Source organism: Cavia porcellus, unplaced genomic scaffold (assembly GCF_034190915.1).
Source record: "Cavia porcellus strain 051 isolate PalLab524CR breed Dunkin Hartley unplaced genomic scaffold, mCavPor4.1 scaffold_7, whole genome shotgun sequence".
In the NCBI taxonomy this organism is placed as follows: domain Eukaryota; kingdom Metazoa; phylum Chordata; class Mammalia; order Rodentia; family Caviidae; genus Cavia; species Cavia porcellus.
Window position 1 is genome coordinate 71,932,036 of NW_026947490.1, and position 23,948 is coordinate 71,955,983.

General features: G+C 36.6%; 1 protein-coding gene across 1 annotated transcript in view; it reads right to left on the reverse strand.

The window, feature by feature from the left end:
• Nucleotides 1-23,948, reverse strand: part of Mlip (muscular LMNA interacting protein) — a 126,236-nt gene that overhangs the window by 39,158 nt on the left and 63,130 nt on the right. Inside the window, 2 exon segments of the mRNA XM_063253822.1 lie at nt 4,689-4,820; nt 22,916-22,960. Coding sequence (XP_063109892.1) covers nt 4,689-4,820; nt 22,916-22,960 — 177 coding nt within the window.

Genomic DNA, 23,948 nt, shown 5'->3' on the forward strand with positions numbered 1-23,948 from the left:
TAAAAAGGAAGAAACAATCATGAACTTTTAAGTATGTAGAAGTGAGTCTATCTAGTTATATCCTTGGGGGGAAAAAAAAGCAAAAACTGTTTCCAAAGAACAATTAAAAACTACAAATAAAGAAGTTAGGGTATTGTGTAGCCTGACGTTATCTGGTACACGAAGTGCATGATCTGTAGAGGAGAAATTATCTATTATCTCTTACATGTGGAAAGACAGAGGGAGAAAGGAAGAGAGAGAAGGAGGGAAGAAGCGAAGAAGGTGGGAAGGGAGGAAAAAACACAAGAATCGCATTACTTGAAAAACAGCATGGTAAGACTTCAAGAGGCCAAATCTGAGCTCAAAACTTTCCAAAGAAATTTGACAGTACAGGAAATCGCCTTTTCTTCTCCTCCCTTAAAACAGTGCAACAAGCCACTAAATGATTTCTAGACCTAACAAGCTTCACTGAAACATTTTACCTGAAATACGTCCCTTAGTAAACGATTAGCAACCATAATATAGGTTTTTGGAATAAGGAATGAACCAACTTGGTTGAAAAATAGCGCTTAAAAAGCCGTGTTTCTGTGGCAGAGTCCTGGGGAGGAAGAAAGAGGCAGCGCCTGCTTTCAGCCATCAAGAAGGTCTGTCATGCTGACACCTGGGCTGGAGGAGGACAGGAGGAGGACAGGAAGCGGAGGGTCAGGACTGAAAACTACTTGATGAATCCTCAGATACAAATAGAAAGTCACTCATATAGCCATCAAGATTGGGGCCAAAGAATTTGACAGGGGAAAGAAGTTAAGTTGGTTGCCTAAGGAAAGAAAATCAGAAAAAACAAAGACTAAAAAGGTCACAGGGAAGGAAATCCCTTATAATTGTCCTTTTTTGTTCTCTGTGAGTGGTGTGGAGGGTGCTCTCTAACTGGTCATTTTAATACAAAACACGTTCTCTGCTGAAACAAACTACAAGGAAAATATAACGTAAGACAATCCAATATGCACTGGAAACCATTATCTCCCAGAAAGTTGAAAAATATAGACAAATATTTCTGGGAAGATTAGAAGAAACAATAGTACTCTTCCTTTAATTCTTTTCAAATTCTTTTTTTACAATCCTCAAAGACTATAAGAAAGTAATAAAATATGCCACATTATGGGTTGAATTATGAATTTATATGGAGACTATTTTACATAATAATTTATATAATTGGAGTTAGCAGTTGCTTTTCTTAAAAGGAAAATCATCTATGAAAAACATCACCTATGTCTAATTAGATACACAAAATGATCAGAAAGTAATAAGGGTATCTTATACCTCAGAAGTAGAATAAACTAAAAATAATTTTGCTCCTTGGTGTTTTCATTGTCAACTGTGAACTGATTTTCTAAAAGCTCTGTGTGTTCTGACTGGGTACCCATTTGTCCAAATAATTATATTAATTATTTTCCAGCTCTGCACTTAGATATGAATAGTGACATTTCTAAGCACATCATGTTTAAAAACCCATATATTGGGGTAAGAGTGTGAAAATGTTTTATAGTAACTCAAAAGGACCATAAATTGGTACCATAATGGGTGGAACATAATTTCAGAAGAGCAAACCCTTCATTCAGAAGGGTTTCTGTTTAAAAAAATTCATCTGCTATAGAATGAGGCTTCCTGGCCTATGCCATTTTGATGTAGAATTTATTAAGTAATAAGTCTCAATTGCTTGATTATGCATTTGGTTTGAACTTTGCTTTTAGTGCTGAGAGGCTGTTTCCAGGTAAATGCTCTGTCCATAATCATTCAAAATGATTCAGCTATCTTTTTCAGACCTACAATAAATATATCTGTCGAGTCTCATCATCTTTAGCATCTGACATTTTGGAACCGAGTTTTGAAATTACATTTTAGGGCAGTAAATCTGCTAGGGAAAATACACTGACTGAACAATGTCGTCAAACATCTTCTGTCATGTGGGAACTGACCCGGCGCACGCAGCTTAGCTCCTGCAGTTCGGCCCAACCGTCTGACTCCAAAATGTTCTATTACAACGGGTGAGTGAGAAGAACCAAGATTGGACCCATTCCATTTACTCTGCAGCAGATGTGTGCCAAGAACACAGCAGCAGCTAGAACTGAACTTGGATATGCTTTCTCTTACTGAGGTTCTGATGCAGTAGCAATGCTGAGATCACAAATTATTATTACTGAACTTATATTTTTAAGTACAACTCGGCATCCATATTTGTGAGCTATCTTTGATATGTTTCCATTGTAGATTCTGGAAATAATTAAATGGGAGCTAGGGTTCAGTGTAAAACTTTGGTTTAAAAAAATGGTAGCTAGACTTCCGTGTAAAATATTTGATACTGATTTATGCAATTTCCTGGCACATGCGGTTTCCTCCCCATGATCTTCCCTTCTAGACAAGGTCAATGAATAAGATTTGAGCCTTTATAATTCTCTTCTAAGTAGTATGTTAGCCATCTTTCAATTCTTCCTGTCTGCAGTCTCCTTATATATCCCACTAAAGTGAGGATACCAACAAATAAGCTGTTTAAAAGAAAATTATTAGTAAGATTCTATCTACAGCCTTCTATCATAATATTAGCAAAACAAGTGATATCTTCAAAAATTATCTAAAATAATTAGGTGTGTGTTGTAACAAAAACAGAGCTTTAAGTCTTCAGAATCAGGAAATACAGTGAAAAGAAATGAAATTATTAGTAAGATTCTATCTACAGCCTTCTATCATAATATTAGCAAAACAAGTGATATCTTCAAAAATTATCTAAAATAATTAGGTGTGTATTGTAACAAAAACAGAGCTTTAAATCTTCAGAATCAGGAAATACAGTGAAAAGAAATGACAATTATTTTTAATGACAAGAATTTCCTGCACATGAAAATGCTATTCATCATTCCACGAGAGAATAAAATATGATAAATTAAAGTAGTCAACTTGATTTTGGAAGAATATTTGCTTGAAATAAACTGTACAAATTTAAAAATATATAAAAGAATTAAATTATTGTAATTTAGATCATATTTTGAGGAATATTAGTTACATGGATAATATATGAAATTTATTTTAACTATTGGCAGTTTTTTTATAACACTGAGTTATTTTTATAAGCTTTTTAAAGTGATCCTATGCTATCTAAAACTCCACAACAAGCTTCTGAAACATTAGTATTGTGCAAGTAACAGATATACCATAAGTGTTTCACTGATAATGAAATATGGCTTGCTAATCAGAATTTTTCTTTCTGTTATTTGTCAATTGATGAAGATTTTATATATATATATATATATATATATACATATATATCTATGTATATATATATATATATATGAGTAAGATGTCTCTAATTTAGTATGAGGACTGTGCTTTGTTCCACGATTGCCTCTAAATGTGTTCTTATCAAAAATCATAGTAGTCTTCCAAAATATATAAAAATGGAAAATATTTTCATCTCCATTTGGATTGATTGGTCGATTGACTGATTTAGAGACAGGTTATGAGTAGGCTCATTTTCAACTCATGAACTCAAGTGATCCTCCTGCCTCGGCTTCTTGAGTACTGGGGCTAAAGGTATGCATCACTATAGTTCATGTCGCCTTCATTTTAAAAATAAAACACACAGCAAGTTGGGAGAACATATTTATAATGAACTTCTTAAAGAACCCCAGGGATTCCAGATCTGTCAAAGTTAATAACAAGATAGTTCAAATTTTCCAGTTTAAATGATTTCAGATCAGAACACTTCATTTTATACATTGAAATCTGAAGAAATGAAACAACCTGCCCAGATTCAAACATAGCAGGTTAAATAGTCCTTATGCTGCACAACTATGAATATAATTCATATTTTCCTGAATGCTGTTAGTTATAATTAAAGTTTTGAAAGGAACACATCACCTTTAATTTCCTTCCAAATCTGTTTCATTGCAGATTATGATATGTGATCATTTTGCATGCCCTGATTTTATTAAGAGATGTTTCTGGATATTACATATTGCTCTCCCGCATACCCTGCACCATGTATGTCTTATATAGCTTGCATGAGTAATAATGCTTCAGATATAAAATGTATAACCCATTCCTATTTCTTGCATTTTAGTAAGATAAAGATGTAAAATTTAATGTCATTTACGAAGTTTTATATTGCATATTGTCATATTTTTCCAGATCTCTTAAAATCCCAAAATACAGCATTTATAAAGGAACACAGAATACATTTTTGTACACCTAGGACATGATGAGAAAGCATTAAAGTGCCTGGAACCCCTACCCCATAAGTGGTTCTGCTCCACCTAGGCAACTGTACCACTAACATGATTCTAAGGACGTTTGTCAACTTGATACACCAAAGCTAAAACCCTTCATGTCTTCCAATGAAAGCAGCATTTTAAAAATGAAGACGTGGTACTTATAGGACTCATACAACTTGTAATATAATAAAAGATTAATAATAGACATTAATGTCAGTCCCCCAAACAATCCTAGATAAGGTAGACATTTTCTAGAAAGAAAAAGAGCATTCAGATCCTTCAAAATATCATCCTGGAATTGTGTAAGAACTTTTATTTCTTATGCCAAAATCATCTTTTTATTGCCAAAGATATTCTAATCAATACACGTTTTCTTGCATATAGTTTATTAACAGAGACATTTACATTTTATACAGTCATTTTTCAAAATATTAGGAATATGCTCACCTGTTCAGAAAAGAGGCCACTGTTATCATCCAGGTATTTACTGAAAGGATTTGGCTCGTAGACTTCTTCTTCCTCTTTCTTCAGTAATATTTTGGATTTTATAGGTACTGGGCGAATTACTCCAGGCTTTGTCTTCATGAATCACAAGTTTGTTTTAAAAAAATAAAGAAACAAGAATATTAATAAAATGAATAAATATGAGCATTCTCGGGTTATTCAAATTTTCTCACAAAAAATGTGCTTTTAAAATTTAAATAAGATTTTACAAATGTATAAAAACACCTGGAAATAAAGTGATTTTAATTGTCATTACAGTGTGAAGTCAATTACAATAATTATTAACTAATTATAACCCATTAGTTGCTTTACATGACAACAGTCAAGTTAGAAAGATGTACCACTGGGTAGGGTTCCGTTGCCAGCACAATAAAATAATTAAATTTATTATCATGACTATCGAAATGCAAAAAACCCTTCATTTATATTGCCAAATTCTTCTGCCCTTGACCTTGCATTGGCCAGGTTTGCTGGCAGGCATCCTGCGCCTGCGGCTTCCCAGCAAATGTGTGCCCCACATCCACAGAGTTGGACCTCAAAAGTTACATCCAAACTACACTGGAGGGACCTGGGTGGCAGCACATAGACTCTCTCTCCCCAGAATGAGATATAGACATGCGGTTCCTTCACAGCTACTTTGGGAGACTGAGATTTAATGTCAACGGCCAGTTGTGAGGCCCTTACTTCAACTTAAAATGCAGGTCTGCAGAGCTCAAGAAGGTCAGAAAGCACATGGGAAAACAGGCTTCCATCTTTCCAGAACTGAACCCCAATACCTGGGCCTTGCTGACTTCCTGTCTTGAGATTCTCTAGGGCTTTCTTTCTCTTATACACTAGATTCCACTTTTTTCCTAACCAAAGTTACTTCTGTAGCTGACAATCAAGAGTTTTAGCTAATACAGCAGCCACTCGAGACTCATAAATTTGTGCCCAAGAGTCTTTAGACAAAAACAAATAAACAAAAAAACTAGTTTGGGACAATTTTAGAATGAGGTTTCACAAACTCCCAAATCTTGTACAATGCCAAAAAATGACTGATAAGTCTCCAAAAACCCACGCCCCCCAAATTCAATACAAAATTGTTGCGTTCTTTCTGTCTACAGGTTTTGCTGTATTCATTCTTCTCAATCCCATTTCCTTTTGGCAAACAGCAATTTAGCTCTTCTCAGTCAATTCCCATGTTCACAAGTTACATCTTCAGGGACCACATTTATCTCACCACTGTATGAAACACTGGGTATATACTGAGTCCTGAGTAAATAAATACTGCTCCACAATACTTTTTTCAATTGATATTTTCTTGATTGTCTTTATGCATATGCCAACAGGGAAAATTGAGAAAAGTCTCTTCCTTCCTCAGACCGAAAAATATCTCCTACTTAAGAAACCTTGATTTCTCTCGAGGAGAAAAATGAGCCAGTAATACCCAGTTAAGCATGAAGTCATCAAATCTACACATACATATATTATGTATATGCATAATATATACATACAGAGAGAGAAAGAGAGAGAGAGAGAGAGAGAGAGAGAGAGAGAGAGAGAGAGATTCCTGCAGTAAATGCAGCTCAAGAATAAAACCTAGGCAATTACTGATTTCCACAGACACCCCGAATAAAGGAAATGTTTGATATCTTGGCCATGATCCTAAGTTGTGAGACTTCCTGTCTCTCTTTTCACTTTGATTATCTGCTTAATTGTTCCCTCTTTCTGCTCCTACTTCTCCATCTTCTCCTTCTCTCTACTCCTCTGTGAAAGCAATACAAATGCATACTCGGTACCTACAGAATACTAAAGCCCACACAGACTTTTGATGACTACAGTAGGTGTCAGAATGCACCACCATCATAGGAAGGATGTAATCGTGGATAAGAAAGAAGAAATCTGACCACCATTGCTTGATAGCAATAGAATAGTGTGAAATCCGACTGCTGCAGAGGTGAACTGTCCGGCCTTGTACCATTAGCAGATGCATCTTCAGCTACACTGGATGCAGCCCTTCACCGAGATCCTGTCTTGTGATCAACACCGCTTGGGGTGAGATCTAAAATAAATCGGTTACCAGGGGGATATCAAGTGCGTTCAGGATCAGAATGGATCACTGATGCTTTGTATTGATTTTCCTGCCAGCACTTTGCTCTTTAGTGGCTCTAAGTTTCCTAGATTTTATACTGTTGGACAATAATTTCGCACTATTTCCTCTACCAGATTTTCTGTTTTTTACTTAGAATCTGTGCCCCATTCTTAGTCTACTGGAAGTCTTCCTCATTCTCCTACCTTTACTCAGTCTTCATGTGGTTATCTCATTATTTAATTGTATCTACTGCCTCCTTTCTTAAGTGTTTATTTCCACCCCTTAACTTGCTGATGGGGTGGTTAGGATTTCAGTCATGGACTTCACCTCTAAGCAAAAAAGGTCTAGATACAGTTTGCCTTTGGCACTGTTGGTGTGTCTCTCCCTGTAACTCTTAGCCACAACCTCTGAACCCAGCTGGCTCTCTGCATCCGTCAAGGCGGAAATCTAACCCCAGTGCTGTACAGACCTCATTCAGCCCTACAAACCACAGTGCCCAGACAACCGCGTTCAAGCAGCTGCTGCACCTGCTCTTGCCATGCCACCCACTTCAAGAACAAACTCAAAACTCTGAGGACCTTTTGCAGACAATGTCACCATCATCCTTCCACAGACCAGATTCTATGTCCTCACTATATGGGATCAAGAAATACACTCAAGGTTTTAGACAGATTCTCATCATTTTCTATAAACTCGGTCAAAGGTTTAAAGTCTATGAAACAGATGTCAGGGTCAAAGTTCTAAGATGTGAAGCCAAGATTTAAATCCTCATCTGAACTTGGCATCAAGCATCTGAGTTTAATTGGTCCTATACCAGAGACAGATACAGAGAGAGAACTTAGAAACATGAAAGAGTTTTAAACACCCACCTATCTATAGCTTTTCTTCTCAATCAATAGCCAAGTATTAGAATTTTTATTTTTATTTTATTTCTTTTATTCACTGCCCCTTTGTTTCCATGGCCAAATACTACATCTTTGATTTTGACCAGGGTTGCTTCTCCAGTGTCATTTAATTTTTACTTTCTCCAGGCTTCCTAAATATTCCTAGAAGAATTCAGAATTCAATTTTTCAGGTCCTGACATATATACATCCACACATCCACTATTCTGCCTCTACATACACAAACACGTGCACACGCAAACCCTGCCCCTGCCTTATTTTAGGACTGTAATTTTCATACCCAGGGCATCAAAATTTACATTATTCATGTCTCTCTGGAGTTGGTTAATGACCCACTCCCAAGAAACAGCATGATATTGTTAGGAGATGAAAATCAAGGTCATATATTTGGTTGTCAAAACGTAGTGCACTGTGAGACCTTGGAAAAGCCATTCAACATCCAAAGGGTTATAATTCTAACCCATGATTATACCCTTTAATAATGGATCATGGTGCATTCATCACTTTTTTCCTGTACCTTCAGGAATCGCACTACCTTGTAAATGGAATTATGATGTATGGCTTATTATATGTATCAAATCCATCATCCAAATATGAGGCTCAAAGAGCAGTTGAGAATCTGCAGAACATACTGCACATATAACCAAGGGGTGCTGGCCTGTGTCAGGCTGTTTAAGATTCCTACCTCACTGCCCTTCTGTTCTTCTCAATACTTGGTTCATCAGCATCAGATGGGCATGCATTCCACATTTCCTAAAGATTAAACTACAACACAAAGTGAACTAGGGGCTCTGTTCAAGCAAGAAGCCGTCTGCTAGCACCTGGTCACACAGCATGCGGTCTGTAAACCAGCAGTATGTAACTGACAGCCTGCTGGAAGCGATGATCTCAAGCCCCGTACTCTTAATGAGCTAGGATCTGCACTTGAACAAATCCTTAGGTGACTCACTTGCACATTAAAAAGTATAGGGCACTAGGCTAAATTCACACTATTATAGTGTACTATTCAGTTAAAGGTACCTTTTTCTCGGTCTACTCTCTATGTGGTTTAGTACTGTCTCCAGGTATAAGGGAAGCTTTAGAATAGAATGTCCTTTACAAATTTCTAGTCTGTATTGTATTTTTGCTCTTGGTCACCTGTTATCTTTGAACTTCAAATAGAAGTTCTTTTGAAGAATTTCTTTAATTTTGGCAAATCTGATTTGCTAAGTCTGGATAGAAAATAGATAAAAAGGAAATTAGATTAATCATTACAGGAGTCTATAAAAGTGAGCAGTGATGAGATTTCCATTGTCCATTACTATCACAACTTAACCAGCCCAAAGTCATTTTTATTTACTTTAATCATTAGCAGGGGTGCACTCATGACAAATAGGCACAAGTGTCACAGGAACTATGTCAGGCAAAGCAGTTCAGTAATTTTCTTTCTAGCCTAAATGGATTTCTTTTAAAATGGACTTACTTTTATAGTTAGTAGAAAGGGCACAGAAAATCAGTAAGAAGATTCTCCAATGCAAAACACCAGTTCACTGTGCTGAACATACGGAGAATTAATTTACACTGAGTGTGAGACATCTGTAAGGTGCACCTTCTTTTTGCAGTTTTGAAGCGCACATCTCTGAGACACTCTGGAGACATTTTGCCAACTGAGAACTAGTCCGTTGCAAAACCTATAGTGTCTACAGGGACAAGCACGAGCTAACTTGAGTCCCCAGGGTGCTCATACCCTAGTTGAGTAAACCACAGGAGAACTACTGGGACAGTCCCACCATATCACTCAGCTCCTAAGTGACGTCACTCAGTTCCAGGACATGCCGTGTCAACTGGATCCTCGAAACTCTCCATCACTCCTATAGTCCGTAACCCTTTCAATGCCTGGAAAGCAATGCCTGCCTGATGCCACATGGACTCATTTCTTCTTTGACCAGTCTCCTGGGGCACAGTCTTACCCCTACTACTGTTCCAGCCACACCCCCCTTCCCACTGTGGCTCCACACTGTGGGGTGCTCTACTCCAGGTACTTGCACTTACTCTTCCCTAGGTTCAGAACTTGTTTCCTCCTTTCTAGGTCTCCTTTTTGCATTTCTTTGCGTTTCTGCCCTAACACCACCTTGTCAGACAGTCCACCACCTCTTTATCTGCTTCTTTTGCAGCGTTACCACCCTCTGGTATCTGTCCACGTGTTTGTTGCCTTGCTCTCTGAGTGAAAAGTGGGGTGGAGCAGACAGGGTCACTTCTGATTCTATAGTTAGTCTTAGGGGAGAAAATGGCCAAGAAGATCCGCTAAGGGCTGAGCGGCTGATGTAGAAGACCACTTATACTGCTCTCCTTGAATGCAGAACAATTAACTCCACATTAGTTAAACAGGACGCTGTCACCATGTACTGATGTGTACAGAGTTGGCTGAGCTGTTTCCTTTTCCCTTCAATGGCTCTATGCGATGTAAACAGGGCTCCTTGAAGCACTGATATGTCATCTTTGCAGCCAGCCAATGGTTTCCTGTTTCCTCACCTTGTGCCTCTCTATAAACAGTGGACCACAGTGGGATGGCAGAGCCACATAGCTCCAGGAATGTCAACTGGGTTCGAGCCTCAACCAAGTCAACTGGGTTCGAGGCTAGGGGACCAGCACACAGTTTCCTGCTGGGACGAGGGAGTGAGGCCTAGGCAAGGAATCCTGCCCCAGGAATTCCTCCCCGGTCTGGGGGAACTCTCTTCATTGCCTGGGGATCTGCCTGCAGGTTCCTGCCAGGACCAGTGAGTTGGGTAGGCACAGAATCCCGCCCCAGTCTAAGGGAACTCTCTTTGTCACATGGGGACCAGCGTGCGATTTCCTGCTGGGCCCAGACAGTCGGGCCTAAACACGGTCTGGGGGAACTCTCTCCCTCACTTGGAACAACACTTGAAGCTCGAAAATATAGGAAAATGACAAAACAAAAGACCAAAATACAACATCAAACATCCAGTCCATCCAAAAAAAGCCTAGGAATAACATGCATAGAAGAAAACACATTCCACATACCTGAAATACTTGAAATAATAGTAACTGAAATAAAGAAGCAACTCTGGGAAACCTTAAAGGAATTCAAACTAGAAATAATCTCTCAGGTAAAAGAAGAAATGATAAAAGAAATGGAGATGCTGAACATATCTAAAAAAGATACAGTTAAAAAATTGGAGGATCTAAACAGAAAGATAGAATTCCTGGATGAACAATATAAGAAACAAACAGAATACATAAAGCAGATGCAAAGAGATATACAGGAAATCATAAAACTCCACTGGAAGTTGTAAAAACCGCCTCAATGAATGTGAAGATAGAATCTCAGACCTTGAAGACAAGATTGCAGCTAGCGAACAGGAAAGGAAAGATCTTTTAAAAATAACACGAAATCAGGAAATAACAATTCAACACCTACAAGACGATGCAAAGCGGAATAACATTAGGTTGATAGGGATAAATGAAAAAGAAGGGGACAACATAAAGGATGTCAAGAGGATATTTAGAGAAGTAATAGCTGAAAATTTCCGAAACACAAGATTAGAAACTGATATCAAGAACAATGAAGCATATAGAACTCCAAATAGCCATAACCAAAATAAATCTACACCCAGACATATAATAATGAACATTCCAGAAATTGAACAAAAGAATAGAATATTAAAAGCTGTCAGAGAGAAAAGACAGATCACCTATAAAGGAAAACCTATCAGAATCACAGCAGACTTCTCAGCACAAACAATAAAGTCAAGAAGAGCATGGAGTGAAGTATTTCAGATCCTAAAGGAAAATGATTTCCAACCTAGGCTGATGTACCCTGCAAAACTGTCCTTCAAAATCAACGGAGAAATAAGATACTTCCATGACAAAGAACAGCTGAAAAACTTCATGATCACCAAGCCAACCCTGCAAAGAATACTGAAAGACAGCCTAGATACATTTAGGAAAAAACCACTAAACAAAGCAAACAATTAAACAGAGCGGAAAGATAAAGATGCAACAGTAAAATGATAACATGTCAACAACAAAACAATATATAACAGTTCTAACCATTAATGTAAATGGTCTCAATGCACCAATTAAAAGAAACAGATTGGCAGAATGGATCAAGAAACAGAATCCAACCATATGCTGCCTACAAGAAACCCATCTAACCCAAAAGGATACTCACAGACTAAAAGTCAAAGGATGGAAAACAATACTTCATGCAACAGGAACCCAAAACAAAGTGGGGGTAGCTATTCTGTGTGCAGATAATCTGAATTTCTTTTTTTTTAAACTTTTTTTTTCTTTTTTATCGGTACCTAGGATCGAACTCACAACTGCCTGCTTGCAAGGCAGGCGCTTATGCTGCTGAGCTAAATCCCCAGCCTGATAATCTGAATTTCAAATCAATAATGATCAGAAGGGATAAAGAAGGACACTACATACTGGTTAGGGGAAAACTTCAAGAGGAAGTGATAACTATCTTAAATATATATGCACCAAACTCCAGAGCACCCTGTTATATAAAACAAGTACTAACAGAAATGAAAAACCAAATTAGCAGTACCACAATTCTAACAGGAGATCTTAACACACCATTGACACCAAGGGACAGATCAACCAGACAAAAAAATCAACAAAGAAATAAAAGAACTGAATCGCACCTGTGAACAAATGGAGTTAATACACATATACAGAGTATATCACCTAACAACAACAGAATACAAATTCTTCTCAGCAGTACATGGGTCATTCTCTAAAATAGACCATATATTAATTCACAGAACATATTTAAATAAATGCAAAAGGGTCGAAATTATCCCTTGCATGCTATCAGACCATAGTGCTATGAAATTAGAAATTAATGATAAAAGATACTGCAAAAATCCCAGAAACACACGGAAACTGAATAACACACTCTTGAATAATCAGTGGGTCACAGAGGAAATTAAAGAAGAAATTAAACAATACCTACAAACAAATGAAAACACAAATACAGCTTACCAGAATCTGTGGGATGCAATGAAATCTGTCCTCAGAGGAAAATTTATTGCACTGAGTTCCCACATTAGGAAAACAGAATGAATTAAATAAATAACCTAATGTTACACCTCAAACATCTAGAAAAAGAAGAGCAAGTCAAGCCCAAAGCCAAAAGAAGAGAAGAAATTATAAAAATCAGAGCAGAAATCAATGCAATAGAAACCAAAAAAAAGAAAAAAAAAAAGAAATCCAAAAAATCAACGAATGAAAGAGCTGGTTCTTTGAAAGAATAAATAAAATCAACAAGCCCCTAGCCAATCTTATTTTTAAAAAAAGGAATAAAAAGCTCAAATTCATGCAATAAGGCGTGAAAGAGGCGAAATTACTACAGACCCTATAGAAATACAGAAGATCATCAACACCTATATTTGAAAAACCTCTACTCTCAAAGGTTTGATAACACAGAGGAAATATACAGATTCCTAGAAGCATATGAAGTACCAAAGCTAGGTCATGAAGATGTAAAACTATAGAGTAACCCAATTTCTATTAATGAAATTGAAAACGTAATTAAATCTTTACCTACAAAGAAGAGCCCAGGCCCAGACAGACTCATTGCAGAATTCTACAAGAAATACAAAAAAGATCTAATGCCAACACTCCTCAAACTCTTCAATGAAATTGAAAGGGAAGCAATCCTTCCTAAATCGTTCCTAGAAGCAAATATTACTCTAATACCAAAACCAGAGAAGGACCCAACTGAAAAAGAGAATTACAGACCAATCTCCCTAATGAACACATATGCAAAAATCCTCAATAAAATATTGGCAAATAGATGCAGCAAATCATCAAGGAGATCCTATACCCCAACCAAGTGGGATTCATCCCAGGCAAGCAGGGAAGGTTCAACATGCGTAAATGAATAAATGTAATCTACCATATCAATAAGGCCAAAAGTAAGAATCACATGATCATTTCTATAGATGCAGAAAAAGCCTTTGATAAGGTCCAACATTCACTCATGATAAGAACCTTACAGAAAATGGAATAGATGGCCTTTACCTCAATATAATTAAGGCCATCTATGACAAACCAACAGCCAATATCATACTAAATGGCCAAAAATTGAAGGCCTTTATGTTAAAATCAGGCACAAGACAAGGATGTCCCTTATCACCACTCCTATTTAATATAGTACTGGAAATACTGGCCAGAGCAATTAGACAAGAGAGAGAAATAAAAGGCATAAAGATAAGAAGTTAAATTATCATTATTTGCAGATGACATGATACTCTATACAGAAGATCCCCAAAACTCAATTGAAAGACTCCTAGATATAATAAATAAATTCAGTAATGTAGTTGGATACAGAATCAATACTCAAAATCAATAGCATCCCTATACACTAACAAGAGAGAAATAAGAGAGGCAACACCCTTCGCACTAGGAACCAAAAAAATGAAATATATTCTCACGAAAGAAGTGAAAGACCTACACAGGGAAAATTATAATACACTGAAAAATGAAATTGAAGATGATCTCAGAAAATGGAAAGACATCCTTTTCTCACGGATAAGAAGAATAAATATTGTGAAAATAGCCATTCTCCCAAAACTGTTATACAGATTCAATGCAATCCCGATAAAAATACCATCAACATACCTCATAGAACTCGAGAAATCACTCCTAAAATTCATCTGGAGCGAGACGAGACCTAGAATAGCAAGGACAGTTCTAAGCAGCAAAGGCAAGGCAGGAGGTATCACAATCCCTGACTTGAAGTTATACTGCAAGGCAACTGTAGTAAAATCAACATGGTACTGGAACCAAAACAGAGCCAAAGATCAGTGGAATCAATTAGAAGATACAACCACAACTACAAATACATTCAACCACCTTATCTTTGATAAAGGGGCCAAACATGTTAACTGGAAAAACGACAGTCTCTTTAATAAATGGTGTTGGAAAAACTGGCTCTCCATATGCCAAAAACTTAAACTAGACCCATGCCTATTATCATGTACTAAAATAAAATCTAAATGGATCAAAGATCTAAATATTAAAACAGAAACACTAAATCTACTGGAAGACAAATTGGGTAAAAACCTTGAAGACATAGGAGTAGGTAAAGATTCATGAACAGGACTCAAACCGCACGGGAAATACTTCCCAAAGTCAATAACTGGGATCACCTCTTATTAAAAAGTTTCTGCACATCAAAAGAAATCTCCAGCATAGTGAAAAGAAAACCCACAAACTGGGAAAAAATCTTAGGGAACTGCCCCTCAGACAAAGGACTTCTGTCTAAAACATATAAAGAATTAAAAAAAAAATCAGACCCCCCCAAATTCAAAGACCCAATCCAAAAATGGGCATCTGAGATGAATAAACAATTTTCAGATGAAGAAATTCAAATGGCAAATAAATACATGAAAAAATGTTCACCATCACTGGTCATTAGAGAAATGCAAATTAAAACCACACTGAGATTTTATCTCACTCCTGAAAGAATGGGCAAGATCAAGAAAACCACCAACAAATGCTGGCGAGGGTGTGGGGGAAAAAGGAACTCTCTTGCACTGTTGGTGGGAGTGTAGACTAGTACAACCATTGTGGAGGTCAGTCTGGAGATTTCTCAAAAAGCTGGGACTGGAAGCCCCATTTGACCCAGCTATTCCACTTCTAGGCATATTTCCAGAAGAATTGAAAGCATCATACCACAGTGATATATGTGCACCCATGTTTATAGCAGCACAATTTGTAATAGCCAGATCTTGGAAAAAACCTAAGTGTCAATCAGCTGAGGAATGGATAAAAAAGTTGTGGTATTTTTATACAACTTTATACAATTTTTATACTACTCAGCTATAAAGAATGATCACATTGAGATATTTATAAATAAATGGACGCAGCTTGAGACCATACTCATAAGTGAAATAAATCAAACTCACATGTATAAATACCAAATAGTTTCCCTAGTGTAAGAAATGATAAGAATACATAAAAGTATGTGGTAATCATGATTCCAAATCATATTGGTTTGAATCCATATAATGTTATCACTCATTAATTGCAATGGTTTTAACCTGGGTTGTTCGATTTTAGTATCAGTGATAGTACAAATAGCTATTTTGAAGAAAACAACACATCACAAAAACTAGTGCTGATTTAATATCATCTTGAAGACACATCAACCTGTTGTACATCTGTTTCCACTGGTTTTAACATGTGGTATCTTTCTATATTTTACTATATGCAATAGTATAAACAAAAATTTTTATAGGCAAAGAGATAATATAGAAACCATTGTTCGTTTTCTGTTAACTGGTTCTAAATACCCTGTAATTTCTTCATTCTGTTGAATAGCTTCAGACTGATTTGATATGCTTGATGCTATAGTATATGAAGTTATATTCAAATAATTCAAGGAAGGAGGCACTATGGTGACTACTATTATGTTAGATTATCTGGGAGTGAAACACAACAATGCTTAAATTGTTTGGCTCTGACATGTGTTGCTCTAATACAATGTCCTCTTTTACCTCAATCCCACCCTTTTTTAAAATTAATCTATTTTTTCTTACATTTTTTTCAATTAAGGAAAAACTAAATTAAAAAATAGCGGGATATATTATAGTAACTTTTTTGTTTTCCTGTTAACCTGATATGATCCCCAGTATTGCTCTTCCCCATCTTGTTCTGTCAGATTTTACTATATTCTATTTTGTTTAATAGTATCAAATTTGAGGGTATAGGCAACCACTTTGAAGGCAATAAGATTCACTAAGATGCCCATTATGGTTTGACTATTATCTTCTTTTGAAATCCTGTAAGGTCTCCAGTGTAGGTTTTATTGGTCTTGTTCTGTACTGTTTTGATCAATTCTATTATACCTTATGATACAGGCAACTTTTTAAAAAAATAGCAAGAGGCACAATGGTAACCATTTTTGATCACCTGATATTCTATTTTGACATCATGTACTATGCCCATCCTTTTGTTCTAACCAACTCTGTTTTGTTTAGCCACGTTAGGTTTTATTCTCTCCAAAAAATAATAAGAATTGTGGGAGTAAAAAAACCCAAAAAGTGTAATTGTTATTTAAAAGAGAGGAAAAGAAGGTGGTCTAAGGGATATAACTACATGTATGTTTGAGTGTGTAGGATGGAAATCCATATTACTGAACTTTTGTTGGATCATTGATCGGCACTGTCTGCAGTCTCATTGTATGAATGTTCACTTTACATGCTTTAATTTTATAATATGGACAACTATTTCAAAGATGACAATATGTAATCTATTAACTAGTGATATCTTACTGTATTTTTTTCCTTGAAATTCTGTATTATTTGTACCCTTTAACTACTTTGTTTATTTTATTTCTTTTTTCCTCTCTTTAAATTAAAAAAAAAAAAAGATAACACGCTCTGCCTTCCCAGGGCACAAAAGTTTACATATCAGAAACTGAAGCAACAGCCTACTAAACGTTCAAATGCTGCCCAATTGAGTTATGTAGAACCAATCGTTCTTTTCTCTGCATATTGTAGAGGTGATTTCTCACCTCCTAGCTAGGCTGGCTCAGATTCACATAATTCCTGCCATTCTCACAGTCGCTCATCCTCCAGCGACTCCTTTCTTCACAAGTTAATTCTGGGTGAGGCTCTGGTCATGGCCTTCGTTCCGTGACCTCACCTGGACTGGACTCCTTGGCTGCCAAAAAACTGTAAATATGTCATAGTGTCTTTATTCTTGCCGTGGGTTACTGGAGGTGGTAGACTGGACTTCACTCACCAGGATTCCAATAATGTTTCCATGGGATACAAACACAAATTTCCCAGACTTCAAAGAGGAACAGAAAAGGGATTGCAATAGCTGGTTTCCAGGAACTAAAAGGCACTATTCCAAACCTACTGCTCATCCATGTTTAGAGTTCATCACACACACACTGCGCCTAACAGGAACTGTAAAAGGACGTTTTTCACCCTGGAGAACTCATAATTCTATGCCAGTAAGTTGGTGCTGCCTGTGGCTAGAGACCAAAACTGCAAATTAGCAGCAGCATTGACCTCATGAATCTTTTCCCATTCTCTAATAACAGCTTCTTAGAGCAACATCTTTCTTAAATTAGCAACTTCAACTAACAGAATCATGTTTTTTAATTGCTTTGACTAGAGCAATAAGCTCTAAGGAGAAGGGGGGAAATAAGATAGTGTCACAGTTTTCAAGACTTTACTGCCTCTCTCTCCATCTTGAAAGATAAGATGTACAAAAAACAGTAAGGAATAAGAAAACAGTGCACAATGAATGTTTTAAGTCTTGCTAGAAATTTCACTAGACCTAGAGTTTGTGAAAGCACTGTAACTATGTCTGCTTTGTCTCCATTCGCCAGTGTTTTTAACTTTCTGTGGCAAAAAGTTTCTACCTGATAAGATCGTAGACAAAACCAATACTGTGTAAGTTATTTAAGTGATTCATGAATCAATTAAGAAACAATTATTGGCCCTCATTGTTTTTTAAAATTAACAGTATAATATACTTGAATGAATTACTTAAAGTTTCTCTTCAAACAAATACTACAAAGCTAATAAAACAAAAACCTACAACTCAGGGTAAAACTCTCAAGACTGATAAAGGACTTGTATTCCATTCACTATCATAGGATTACTGACGTAACATTACCAATCTATGAAGTTTTTTCAAAGTGATTATAAATATCTAAAGACATAATAAGTATGATAGAATTTTGTTAAAAAAAGACACAAAGAAAATTGAAAGAAACAATATATATATAATAAAATTATATCATACATACATATATATATATATGAAAGAGATTGATTATTTGAAAGTATGGGATGTTGACTGTACATGAACCAGACTCTCCAGCAAAGCATCTACTGAACGTTTTTCCAAAAAAGTTTCATAATTACCATCACAGTTATATAAACATAAACATGCACAGGATTTCAGTCATGATAAGCTGTATCTCACAGCTCAAGAATGTATATAAAACACCGAACTTCCAATGATTGGAGAAAACCTAAGGAATGACACAAACCCAAGAAGGTGTGCATGATAAACGCGGTAACTCTTAAGTATATTGTGTCAAGGAAAAACTGGTCCAGGGGAAACCACCTTTGAGCTGGATACAAAAGCTCCCAGGGCAGTGTTGCCAAGCAGCACGCCTGCAGGGCCCTCTGGAGGATGAGTCACACAGGACACATTGCTGGCCCTCAGGAAAGGAGCAAAGGACTGGAGGGCTGTGGGGCCAGTAAATTTACCTTTGGGATTTTCCTCCATAAAGTCATGTGGCTTATTTTCTTAAATTGATTGTTGTCTCCTCTCTAGGCTCAGTATCCCTTCCAGGACAACAAGGAATGTTTTGTAATGACATGAAGTTTAAAAAGCAAACCTAAATGTCATCTAAACCAGGTTCCCTAGTGCTGAGGAATACTAGGGCTTGATTTCCAACTCAAAGCAAAGAAGGCTCACAGCTCTGCACTAACAGTGATAAATAAATTAAAAAAAAAAAAAAAAAAAAAAGCTGTGTGAGGTTTAATCGAGAGCTGGGATTGACCCTGTCCTCAGGCTAGCAGACGCAAGTGTAAAGCCTTTCCCTCTGGCTGATCTGACCCTGTCTCCTTTCTATAAGTAAAGCCACAGTTGGGTTTCCAGTGAAAGTGTTCCTCCCAGAGAGATCCACTCTCCCAACTTCCCTACCAGGCTTTTCTTATTGTCTTGATTACTTTTTTCTCATTGTTGAGACAAAATACCTGACACACGCATGAAGGAAAGGTTTATTTCTTACAGTTTTTTAGAGGTTTCAGTTCATACTCAGCTGGTTCCATGGCAGGACGGCAAGGCTGAGGGGCAGCTGTTCATGGCAGCTGCTGGCAGCAACCCTGACAGAACAAAATAGAGCTAGACATGCCTTCTTTCTGCCATTACACTGTGTGCTGGCTCCACCCCTGGGTGTGAGTGTAACCTCACACTACCAGTCAGAGTGCTAGACAATCACAAATACTAGATTTGGCCAAATCCATGATTACATGAGGCTTGGGGATGCACTGATATAAACCATAACACTTACACTCTCTGACATGTTTAAATTAAATAACACTAGCTGTTTATGGAGAGCCACATGAAATAAGGACAAGCACCCTCACTGATCTCAAATGACCTATGCAACTCCGGGAGCCTGCACAGATAACTGCTCACACCAGGATTCCAAGGTGCGCAGGGCAAGGTCCTCCTGTCCACAGGACCAAGTGGACAACATCACGTGTCTTGAGGTGTGAGCCTCACAACCTCTTTAGGTTGATTGAGCAGTGAACCAGCCTCTACTTTGTAGCTAGGAAGTTCTTTTCCGGTTGTGATCTACCATACGGCAGCTTAATAGAAATTAAGCTTGGTGAATTAGCATAAGGGTTTACAAAATGTTTGTCCAAGCCTAATGCTAAATCATGTGGTATCCAGAGTAAATTATAAATATATATGCAAATCCACATGCACATGTGAACATGTATGTATGTATTTTTTAAGTGTATTTTTTCAACCTAAACCTTGTGCAGGTTGGCAAGCACTCTGCCTAACGTGTACCACTCATGCATACCCCCCCTCCACAATAAAAATATTTAAGAATTAGAGTCATGCATCTTTTGCCTTTCAAATTGGAACTGACACAATTTCAACTAATAAGCAAAAACAAGTGAGCCAAGGTACAAATAAAAAAGCATGAAATGATATACTTTACCTTCAAAAAAAGGAATCACTACATTCTAACATTAAGTTTATGATACCAATTTGTCACATGTACTTCAACTGACCTACAACTTAAATAATTTTTGTATTAACTGTTTTATATAAAATATTATATTAATAGTATTTTGTTTATATATAATTTAACTCATATATTATATATTCCTAATTATTTTGTTTTATATGCTGAACACTCATACCTATTCACACAAATAGTCACAGATACATAGTCATGGAACTACCTACCATGTCACTATATGTATATGTTATAAATACAAACACATATAACTATGTATAATATAGTTTTGTTTTTCAGTGCCATTCCTATTTATTGTTATTGTCCAAACTTAGTTTAATCCTGAAAATGATGGAAAATATTAGAAATCCATCCATAAAATAAAACATGTATAATTCCTTAAATAATTTTGCTTAACAATAGCATTTAATTTTGCACTGAGTTATTTCTACTTTGAGTTACTCTGTTTCCAGAAAGTATTAAAAAAGAGTTACTATCCTAAAGTAGAAATCAAAGTGATTGAATTGAATAATTATGTCAAGCCAAGAAATGTTGGCTTTTAGAGAGACAGACTTGCTTGACAGTAATTCCTTCTCAAACTTGCCTCTATATCTCAAGGAAATTTTGAGATTAAAACTTAATTTAAAACCTGGTTATGAAATGTCTGAAATTCCTTAAAGAAAAGATCTAAGGTAAATGTGAAGAAATTATCATTAAAGTCAAAGCAATGTTTTATATATTTCCCCAAGAGAGCTCACACAGCCAAAAAAGCTTTTTTTACTATATTCACAATGAGCTATTTTTCTATCGCATTTTTAAAAATCATTATATATGTATATGTTCCTTTGTCAATATCTAAAAACCTGTTTTGTATACAACACTGAATAAAATTTCACATTAAAATGTTCAAAAGATTCTTTCCATATCTTACTCTCAATAAGCAAATGCACCCTTATTTAATTTGTTTATTTAGGTACTGGGAATTGAACTCACAACCTCGTGCTTACCAGGCAGACACTGCCACTAAGCTGTGTCATTGGCTGTGCACTATCATTTTAAACATTGAAAGGGCTGTAGTAATAATTCCATGTCTAAAATGGGAAGTGTTCAACTTCATTACGTGTGGCAGGAGTTGTTTCCACGGCAACTCCTTCACTCATCACATTGGTGATCAAGCATAACAGTCCTAGGAGGTTTGGAAACCACCTAATGGGATGTTCTGTTCAATTGGAAACTGAGGCCCAGACCCTCTGCCTGGTGATGCAGCCCAATAGCTGAAGAAGCTGGAAATTCAAACCCATCCCAGGGTGTTTTCAAGATACTTTGCTCTTACCATTCTAACCGACAGACAATGAACACATATGCAAACACACACACACACACACACACACACACACACACACGAACACACACGCAAAAGACATTCTACTCATACACATACTTACACACATACTGCACATGTATAAATATGACCATGTCTGAGTGCTTTGTTTGAATCCAGCTATTTTAAGAAACAAACTATTTTTATGATTTTTCTGTATTACAAATAAAAATATGGTTGTCTTTTTGACAAGACACCAAAAGTTTCCTCAAATGAGGAAAAAGTAGGCATCAATACATGATCTGTTATTTCCATGTCTTGAAATGCAAGAAGTTATAATATTTTAAACAATAAATTTTGAAGATATAAAGAAAATCTTTAACCAGTGATTTTCAGGAAAGTTATTTCTCAGTTTCAATTCACTAATCCCTGTAAGAATAAGAAAAAGAAAACTCTATAAGCAAAAGCAGTCCTCCTACTTAATATCATTCTTATCTGGAAGGAAACAGTCTAGAGTTTGGATCTGTGTTGCCCAGCGCAGCTTCTGTTGAGCTTTGCAGTGTAGCTGCTTAGGCTGAAATTTACCAGCGTGTAGAATACACAGCACATTCAAAGAATTGCTGCTCTTCCCAAAAACATGTAAAACCCAATTATATAGTGCTTGTTGACATGACAACATTTACGTAGCATTAAATAAAATATATTATTGAAATTAATGTTATGATTCTTCTCAATGTGGTTTCTCATGGCCACAAACCAGGAAACTACAGGTGTGCCCTTTCCTTGAACCTTGCTGGGGTCACTCTCATCAGGAAATGACCTTGCTCATCAGGAAATGAATTCCCTTCTCTTACTTTAGGTAACATTTTTCTTCTTCCCCAGCCCAACTTCTGCAAACACTGCCACTTACACACGTTACTAATAAGTAACGTCTCTGTCTGGTTAGTGCGTGTTTGTCAGCCCCAAACCATCACCGGGCAGCTTAGTAAAACATCAGTAGTTTTCTGTTAGACAAGTAAGTGGACAGTCTTAGATGTAGTGAGTTTATTCTCGGTTCATTTTCTGTCAGGCAAAGCTGTCCGGGAAAACGAGGACTTGAGCAGTAGGTCTGTGGCTTGGCGGAAAATACGTACCAGCTGACCTTCGGAGGCTGCAGAGGACACTGATGAGAGATTTGCCTGCAGAGCAGAAACACGGTGTATATTTAGTGAAATTCGTGATTCAGAAAAATAATATTCCTCTATTTTCAAGAATTTGAGATTATTTTATTATTAAAGTCATACATGGCCATTGTAGGATTTTGTAAAATATAACAGAAAAAGAAGGCACCAAGAAATAATTTTTAGTAGTTTGGTGCATTGTCCTATATTTTCCCATGCCCTCAGTCAGCACACATTTAAATATTGCTTTTTTCTTCTCACCTTCTTCATAGAATCATTATGACAACATCTGAAATTTCTGAAATTACATATTTCATTTTTTATGTATTCCAAGTTACTGAAACATAACAAGATTATTGCTATCTATATTTATTTACAACAAACTTTAAAAAAATAGATTTTTTTTCTACGAAGTATCTTTCCATAAAAAGCATGAGAATGTTTTTATGACTTAGGAATGGAAATGATTTGGTCATAATACTGTTTACATGAAAGAGTAGGTTAAATCTGCTTCTCATCATTGGTTCTTATATTTCACGTCTTTCATCAGAATTTTTACAAATGTGAATTTATATGGTAAGTGATCCGCCCTCTTAATAGATTTCCAAGTGTTACACGTAGTACTGTTCCTGGAGGGACGCTGTTGTAACTAGGCACCGAGGACTTTCCCACAGTGCCTAAATGAAAGTGCCAGCTTACTGACTAGAGTCTCCTGGTCTACCAGCGGGCAGTTTCCTGCTTCTAGAGGTAAATACTAGGAGAGTCCTCAAATCTTACTAGGTGGATTTTGTCTGAAATGTTTCATTTTGTCCTGACTCTTGAATAAGAGCTCAAATTGACACGGAATTCTGGGTCAATGGTATCTTTCAGTCTTTTGAAGGTACTATTCTCCTGGCATAAGCTGCTCTTTTGCTGCCACCCGGAATGCCACGGGTGGGTTGCCTGTCTTCATGTGTGGTTAGTACCCAGCATCTTCCTTCATGATAGTTTTAAGCTTTACCACGAT